General features: G+C 44.8%; 1 protein-coding gene across 1 annotated transcript in view; it reads right to left on the bottom strand.

Moving 5' to 3' along the window:
• Positions 1-9,002, bottom strand: part of LOC306930023 (cadherin-22-like) — a 109,133-nt gene that overhangs the window by 11,114 nt on the left and 89,017 nt on the right. The window contains exon 9 of the mRNA XM_079510762.1: positions 920-1,069. Within this exon, the coding sequence (XP_079366888.1) occupies positions 920-1,069 (150 nt within the window). The remainder of the gene's footprint in view (positions 1-919; positions 1,070-9,002) is intronic.

The following is a 9,002-nucleotide window of genomic DNA, read 5'->3' as shown; positions in this document are numbered from 1 at the left end:
ATGTTTTCAGTTTCAGCATGTAAACTCCATAATCAGATTTTGTCTGATTTTTCGTTTGTTTGTGTTTGTTTGTTGTATGTGTAAAACATCACTGGACACAGAACGAGAACAGCATCATATTCAGGAAAGAATATACATAAAAAGCCACTGTACAGGTATAGTAGAATCTCGATCACCAATGGATTATGCTGTAAAGCATTCAGGAATATAATATTAGAATAGTTGCAATTACACACCACAGGTAAGCACTTTAAATTACTTATTGCTAGGGATGTCCCGATACACTTTCTTCGCTTCCGATCCGATCCCGATACCTCAATTTCTGTGTTAACCGATACCGAATCCCGATACCAGTGTTGTGATATCTAGCTATATATCTCGTGTTGTGTTTATACCAGACTCCTCACTAAAATGTGCACTTGCAGTTTGGGCAACTCCAAAGTAAACTCCACATGTCCAAACATTTTATTTACCTGCCATAGTTCCCTTACCCCTGTGTCGGATCGGTGGTTAGACTGGCATATTCACCGATACCGATATGACCCGATATGACAAATAAGGGCCGATCCGATACTTTTCCGATACCGATACAGTATCGGGACATATCTACTTATTGCTATAGTGTAACCCAATGATTTACTGTCATTTGAGTGTTCACATGTAAGAGATGCAGTTAAGACTTAACTGACTTGACTTAGTCCTCTTTGCCCCCTCTGGAGCATAGGGCATCCACCATGGATCTCCACATCACTCGAGAGCAAACTCGATGCCGTAAGGATTGCCCAAAAAATAGCCGACCCATAAACTCACAATGCATAATGCGTCGCGACGTGTTGTGAACTTTTAGATAAGCTATTTCTGGTGCATGACACCCAGAAGAAGAACGTAACTTAGTATAAATTAATGGCGGTTAACTCACCGCGGTCGCAGCCACATATGCGAATGGTCAGCGTGCCTGTGGAGCTGAGGGAGGGAGGCCCACTGTCCACCACCAGTATGGGCAGGAAGTAGACGTTCTGCTCATGGCGGTTGAAACCTGAACGCTGGGTGCGGATACCAGCCGTGTTGTCTGGCAAGGTGGGGGCGGAGGAAAGGTGACAAATAGATGGGAAGAGAGAGAGAGAGAGAGAGAGAGAGAGAGAGAGTGTGAGAGGTCAATTCCTGTCACAAGAAAAGGGACAACCAGTAGGACACACATACAGTATGCCATGTTTTATTTTCTGCACCACCTGCTTTATTTTATTTTATTTGTATTTATTTATTTTTCATGTCATTGATATTATGCTGTCGTTTGTCATATCTGTGATTGTACTTTGGCAACACTTGTACATCACATTCATGACCTTTTATTCATTTTTATGCATTCCCATGTATGATGTAGATTAGTCATATGTACTGCACGTTTACGCTCTTCTCTCTATATATATTTTAACTGCAATGATGAGCTGCACAACCAACAATTTCACCCACGTTACTTGTAATGTAATGTGACAATAACGTTTGATTTAGATTCTGAATGTATAAATAAAACACAAGACAGACACTGCAAGATGGAGGTTTTCAAGAACAACCGTCGTTACTTCATTTCCCAAATGAAGTCCTATTATTACTGCAAGCAAGACAGTGTGTTACTGAGCGCTTCTAGCCTCGGCTCACATCCTCACTCAGTCCACTTTCAGCACCCAGACATCCAGAACGTCGATGTTAGCAGCTGATTACTAAGTCGTCGCTACCTCACCATTACAATATTAACAGTTTTAATGCAGGTCAATTAACAGTCAATTAACTCGTGTAAGTCGTGTTCATGAGTCAAAGTGTTAACGCTTTTATAAAAAGACGGCAGCCAAATTAGCTTTAGCCGATTTAGCTTGTGTTTCAATTTTGGGGTGAATTTTGGGGTCTTCGGAGTAAAACATCTGGCTGCATGCCTGCGGCAGGGAAGGGACTACAGACTGAATCAATGCTAACACTAAATCAGTTCATATTGTATAATTGGGTCCCTGATTGGATGAGAGGATGTTGTGTTTGCTGTGTGATAATAAATAGATATATTTCTATAGTCCTTTTGTAGTCATCGCTGGAGTGGTGAGGAAGAGTTTTCGTTCTGTTCACTGCATGGCGACTCGAATAAACAAACAGGAACGGGACAAAAGCGTGGCATGACAAACCCCAGAGATAATCCAACAATATAAGCAGTTCAAGGACCACTCCATCTGGGGGAGCTGGCACAGCCTAGGCATTGTCACACTCAGGGTTGAATCATTCCAACAGCAAAGTGAATTGGCTGCGTGGTGTTAACATTCACCGGGTAATCTTTTTCAGTCAAATAAAAAAGACGAGAGAAAATGGGGACTGTTTGAAATTAAACTTCAGCATTTGTCTGTCTCCCCAGGAGACAGACAAATGTAATTCAGCATATACGGGAGGAGGATTTGACAAATAATAGTCAGAGCAGCTTCTGTGGATAGACTCGGATAAGGGATACAAAGCAATCCATCTCCCGGGAACATAATATCACTGTCATTCTCGCCATCCACAAGCACTTCTCTGGCACGGGTGGTGTACAATCTTCATGTTACTGTTTATGCAGCGGAACTTGTGCTGAGTGCAACTCCCATGACATTGTCCTTTTGACTTTTACACAGTGGTCTCGTCCATCAGTCTCTCTATTTGCCTCAGAGGAGACTCCCTTTAGACAGACTATAGGGCAGATTCAGGCATTTCGGTTTGACTATTTCCAGCGACTCCACTAAACTTATCAATCAACACAAACAAAAGTTTGATTTAAACAGGTTAAACAAGTTGCAGCATGAAACAAGCGTTTAAATCAAGGAAGTTGTGCTCATGCGCGTGCATGTCGACTGAACTGAAGTCAGTTGGAAAATCTAATTCCACATTCGCCCAGGGGAGGCGCCGGGGAGGCGCTAAAGCTTTTCAACTTCCTTGAAAAACATGGAAGCGGCTGACTAAACAACCGATTTAAACGCTTGTTTCATTCCAAGACTTCCAAGACTTCTCCTAAATTCAATTTAGGACCTGCACTTTTTGGATACAATCTGCAGAAATGGGTAAGCAGCGTAAGTTGTGGAAACGATGCACCGTTTCTGAAACACAATGGGAGGTCTTGGATTCGTGACCTCATCTCAGAGCTACAGAATGAGCGTAGGGACTGAGGGAACGTATCCGGGCTAGTGTTAAGGGTGAAATGTCACATTGTCAAGATAACATGTTTGTCACAGGTTTCTCTGTAAAAGGTGAGAAACATTGGATTGTGTTTGTTGTGTCTCCCGGCAACAGCAAACAATTGCCAACATGGGGAGTCTTTAACTTTGTTGTCCTCGTATGTCAAGGCACGGAGACATGAATGTGATGTGAGGCCGTGATAGGGAGAACACGACAGTGACAGATTGAGTGTGACAGGCTGACAAATGTAGAGAAGACACTGGAGTGGAAAATAGGGAGGTGGGAGGATAAAGGTCTGTGCTGCGCTCTGCCTGTCTTTGTGAAGATATACCTATACCGTATGTTGTAGGGAGAGACAGAGAGAGAGAGAGAGAGAGAGAGAGACAGACAGACAGAGAGAGAGAGAGAGAGAGAGACCGTGCACGCTGGGTCTTAAAAAGCCCAAACCACACCAGTATAGAGACTGCTTGGGACTAAACCGTTTTAAAGGTCAACCACAGCAATGCAACTCATTGCAACTCAATGAGTTGCATTGTGTGTGTGTGTGTGTGTGTGTGTGTGTGTGTGTGTGTGTGTGTGTGTGTGTGTGTTTGCTTTGCAAGTGAGCATTTTGTCTATGCACTCTTGGGCTTTCAGCACCATTGTGCAGATACACGTGCATGCATGAAAGCGAGGAGCCAAAGCAGCCTCCGCATGGTGACATTTCCTTCGCCATGCAGGTCCACTCCCCTGACATTTTCCCGGTGTCACATCAATCTTGATTTAGCCGCGCGTCACATTCACTTAGGTACACATCTCCAAGCAGGCATCCGCAAACATCGAATCCAACTTGGCTCTAAAGGCACAATGTTTTTTAATAACAGTACACAGAGGCGGCCAGGCGGGAAAAAGTTTATGTCCAAATAAAGTGGCAGCAGTATGAGGGATCTTTTGTAGCCTTACATTATGCAGTTGCTGTCGTGTAATTTCTATAAATGAACCAAAACAAATCTATTTTCAACTGGGTCAGTACGGAGTTAACAGCTGGTCTGAATCAGTCTGAGATGTTCTCACCAAAAGGGAGGTTGTTTTTAGAAGGGTAATAGACATTCCGTTCTGACCGGCACCTCACAGACAACGTTATTTTGTCTTTGAAGCCGTGGGGAGGGATTTTACTATCTCAAGGCAGGGACCTGCTGGGATAGTAAAAAGGGTTATCAATAGCTTAGATCCTGTTTTTACAGCTGTGACCAATGGCAAAGTAAGACTTAAAGGCATTTGTTTGAAGTATGGCTTAGTTTATACTCTGGTTAACTTAAATATCATAATGTTGAACTGTTCTTAAATAAAATAGGTCCTAATATCTATTTGTCATTATAGATTACAGATAAAACGCTAGGGAATTAATATATATAGACTGGTTACTAAACTATTAGAGCACTCAGTACTAATCTAAAGTGTACTTTTAAACACATGGTATTTTAGGAATATAATTTGATGTACCGAGTTAAAACAGCTCATTCATTTCTTAAATATAGTCAGTTCAGTTTCATATAATTCTGTTTAGTTTCATATAGTTCTGTCATGTTTCAGTTCAGTTTCATATAATTCTGTTTAGTTTCATATAGTTCTGTCATGTTTATATTTTCATTTGTATCCTTAAAATCATTACTATGGAGTTGTAAGATCTCAGTTGTAAAAATAGCTTTTGTTATAAAAAGACGCAGTTTAGAATAGGTCCCGCCCTCGCGAGAACCGGATGTCCTGTTCAAGTGGCTTTCTATTGGACGAGGCCGCTGGCAGTATATTTCGAGAGTGGGCGGGACTAAGCGTTGGCCTGTGATACATAAGCCTGAGCGCATTTCAGAACTGTAGTCTGGATCCGGCGACGATATTGGAGAAACGGAACGCTGTGTGTTGAATGTTCAGACTCAGGCATAAGACTTTATCTTATGCAGTTTTAACGGCTGTTTCGACTTTGTACTTCACGAAAATAAATACGGAGTTGACCTTTGAAGCTACATCCTTCGAGCGTCCATTCCTTTTGTCCTTGAATGCACCGCTGATTCAGACCGGAAACGACATTTGGTGCACGAAATCCGCGTGAAGGGGCCGTCGCGCAGTGGTGAGTTTTATTTAACTGTTACCATGGCGATGTGCTTTTTTATCGACAAGAGCTTGGGATCTGTTTCCGTACTGTGCGTGCATTCTGGGAACAAAGGGCTGGCGTTTGCGGGGTTTTTCGCTTCAGGCCGTTATAAACGAACCGAGTGGGGTGTCTTTTATCCCTGCTCGTGCAGTAGTATTGGTTATTTTCCGTGGGACTGTTCAGGAAGTCCGGTATTTGGTAGTTTTCTTTGTTCACATTTCGGTTACGTTTTTGCTCGCACATTTGCTTTCATTTGTGTGTGCGTGTTTTCTCTTTACGGTGGCTTGCTTGCCGTAAGCGCGTGTGCCGGCTGCCGTAAAGCGTCGTAAATTGGACTAGAATAATATGGGATGGGACGTTTCATTTTTATTTTTTGTTTTCTGCGGCGGGGAATTTAATGGTAGGGTTAATTAATCATTTATTGTTCACTTTCATAGACTCGATGCTTTATTTGACACAAGAAGGGGTCGTTTTTAACTGATCGGAACAACTGTGTGTTTTTATTATTTTTGCTATTCTTAGGCACGGTCTAATATGGTGAGTAGTGTCTATACTTTGTTTTAAAGCCGTGAATTTGTTTGTGAATATCCTGGTGGCTGCGGCCGGAGGCGCGCTATTAAACGGTGGGGGTCGTGGCTATTTTTAGGGGTATTTGCGCGTGGTACTGGGTAAACATTTTTACTGGGGTTCTTTTTTTCCGTCTGAAAAAGGGGCTTATAGGGTGGGAATCTGGTTCACGAATGGTCGGTTGGTTAGGGCAGATGCGTCTGTGAGCGATGGGGTTTTGATGTAGATCAGGTTGATAGGCTTATCAACTTTTATCGTAGTCCCACCCGTCGACGGCGCGCTGAAGGGACGTTGTTTATCTGCATTTTAATTTTTTAAAGTTGTGTTTGGATACGTCCTGGTGCAGAAGTCTGTCTATTAGTATTGTATTATTAGCTTGTGTGGTAGTCTGTAGTTTATAGTTGTATTGTTTGTGTGCTTCAAGCAGTAGGCTATTGGCCCTTTGTAGTAATATAAGTAGTTTCACCCTGTATAGGCCACTTGATTGCCTTGTGAAGTGTGTGGTTTAGCCAGCACAGCTCAAGGGATAAGTAGGCAGGTTGAGAGTATTCTATTCAGTGTGTAACCAACATCTGAAGTGAACTGAGCTCCTGACCTCTGGCTAGTTGAGTATAGTAGCATTATTTTGTTATTTAGCAAGCTGCTAGTAAGTGGTACCCTAAGTGCTTTTCTATTAGTATTGTATTATTAGCTTGTGTGGTAGTCTGTAGTTTATAGTTGTATTGTTTGTGTGCTTCAAGCAGTAGGCTATTGGCCCTTTGTAGTAGTATAAGTAGTTTCACCCTGTATAGGCCACTTGATTGCCTTGTGAAGTGTGTGGTTTAGCCAGCACTCCTGGCAGACGATTAGCAATCAGTTGAAGTGGCCTTATACCACCAGCTGAAAGCGTCAGCTTTTAAGCGGCGTCCAGGCGAACAAAGGCGACAGGCGACTTTGTCAAAGTCCGACTTCGTCACTGAACGGTAAGCTGTATCATTGATTAGTGACATATATAGTAGTGTGATAGATATAGTAGTGTGATAGATATAGTAGTGTATAGTAGTATATGTTTAGTGATCTACAATGTGTTTTCTTCCTATTCCTGTCCTCTCTTCTTCCTGGTGGTCGCACAAACACTGGGTTACACCCAGATGTCGCGACACAACTAATCTCATCTATCCTACTCTTTCAACTCACGTCGAGCAAGTGGTAACGGGAGGGCTTTGGAATTGCCACTCGGCTGTGGTGGAAGGCAAATCTGCTTTCATCTCAGCCTACGCATCCTTGCTCTCCCTTAACTTCCTTGCTCTGACTGAGACCTGGATCAGACCAGAAAACACTGCTACGCCCGCGGCTCTGTCAGATGTGTACTCTTTCTCTCACACTCCCAGAGCCGTGCGGACAGGTGGTGGGGCTGGTCTGCTAATTTCCAGAAAATGGAAATACTCTCCTGTTTCACTGTCACAATTCTCTCCTACCTCATTTGAATTTCATGTGGTCACTGTTTCTCATCCAGTCAAGCTATCCATTGCAGTTGTTTATCGCCCACCGGGCCCTGCTGGTGGCTTCCTGGAGGAGCTGGACCATCTAGTCTCCCACTTCCCTGTCGATGGCTCTGGATTCATCCTTCTGGGTGACTTCAACCTCCCGACTGAGAAGCAGCTAGACCCACTACTTTCGTTTCTCGCCGCCTTTGACCTAGTTATTTCCCCATCTCCTCCTACCCATGAGGCGGGCAACCAACTGGACCTGATCTTCACCAGAGGCTGCTCTATTGCTAACCTGTCTGTCACTCCTCTTTCCAGTGAAAAGGGTAAGAAACTCTCTGATCACTACTTCATGTCCTACTCTCTCTCTCTCTCTCCTCTCCCCCCTCACAGCCCCTCCCTACCCACATGATTTCCTCACGTCACAATCTTCGCTCACTTTCCTCCACTGATCTTTCCTCTTCTGTTCTCTCTGCTCTCCCTGCCCCTGAATCCTTTGCTCTTCTATCCCCTGATACCGCCACAGATCTTCTTTTCTCTACTCTATCCTCTTCTCTCGACCATCTCTGTCCCCTCACCACCAGGCCTGCACGCCAAACTCCACCTGCCCCCTGGTTGTCGGACTCAGTGCGGACTGAGAGACGGAGCCTGAGAGCGGCTGAGCGCAAATGGAGAAATGGCAACCTCCTGGAGGACCTTCTCACCTTCCAATCTCTCATTTCTACTTTTTCCTCCTCTCTATCAGCTGCTAAAGCTGCTTTTTTCTGCACTAAAATTCAGGCTTCTGCTTCCAACCCTAAAAAACTCTTTGAAACTTTCTCCTCTCTCCTACAACCACCACCCCCTCCTCCCTCCTCGTCCCTCCTCCCTGACGATTTCGCCAACTTCTTTGACAAGAAGGTGAACGATATCCGATCCTCCTTCCCTCCTCCCCCGGCTGGTGCCCTGCGCACTACCCACACCTGTCTGCCTGCCACCCCCCCTCTCTACCTTCATCTACTCCTATTCCCCCCCCCATCCCCTCTCTATCCCACTTCTCTCCCCTCTCCCCTAACGAGGTCCTTCTCCTTGTTACCTCTAGTCGCCCCACCTCATGCTCTCTGGACCCGGTCCCATCCACTCTGTTGCAGTCTACTGCACCTGAACTTCTTCCCTTCTTAACCAACCTTATTAACACCTCTCTGACATCTGGCTACTTTCCCTCTACGTTCAAGACTGCCAGAGTCACCCCCCTCCTGAAGAAACCGACACTTGACCCCTCTGAGATCAAGAACTACAGACCGGTTTCCCTTCTATCCTTCCTATCTAAAACTCTCGAACGTGCTGTCTTTAAACAACTGTCCTCCTATCTCCACCAGAACAACCTCCTGGACTCCAACCAGTCTGGGTTCAAAGTGGGTCACTCGACAGAGACTGCCCTGCTGGCAGTGACGGAGTCGCTCCATGCCGCTAGAGCGAACTCTCTCTCCTCCGTCCTGATACTCCTGGACCTGTCTGCAGCGTTCGACACGGTGAACCATCAGATCCTCCTCTCCACCCTCGAGGGGATAGGTGTCTCAGGCTCTGCACTCTCCCTGTTTGCATCCTACCTGACGGGTCGCTCCTACCAGGTGATGCTGAGAGGGTCTGTGTCAGAACCACACAGGCTCACAACTGGG

This window comes from Electrona antarctica (assembly GCF_951216825.1).
Source record: "Electrona antarctica genome assembly, chromosome: 9".
NCBI lineage: Eukaryota > Metazoa > Chordata > Actinopteri > Myctophiformes > Myctophidae > Electrona > Electrona antarctica.
Note: the sequence above shows the minus strand (reverse complement) of the source record. Positions and strands in the feature narration are given on the sequence as shown.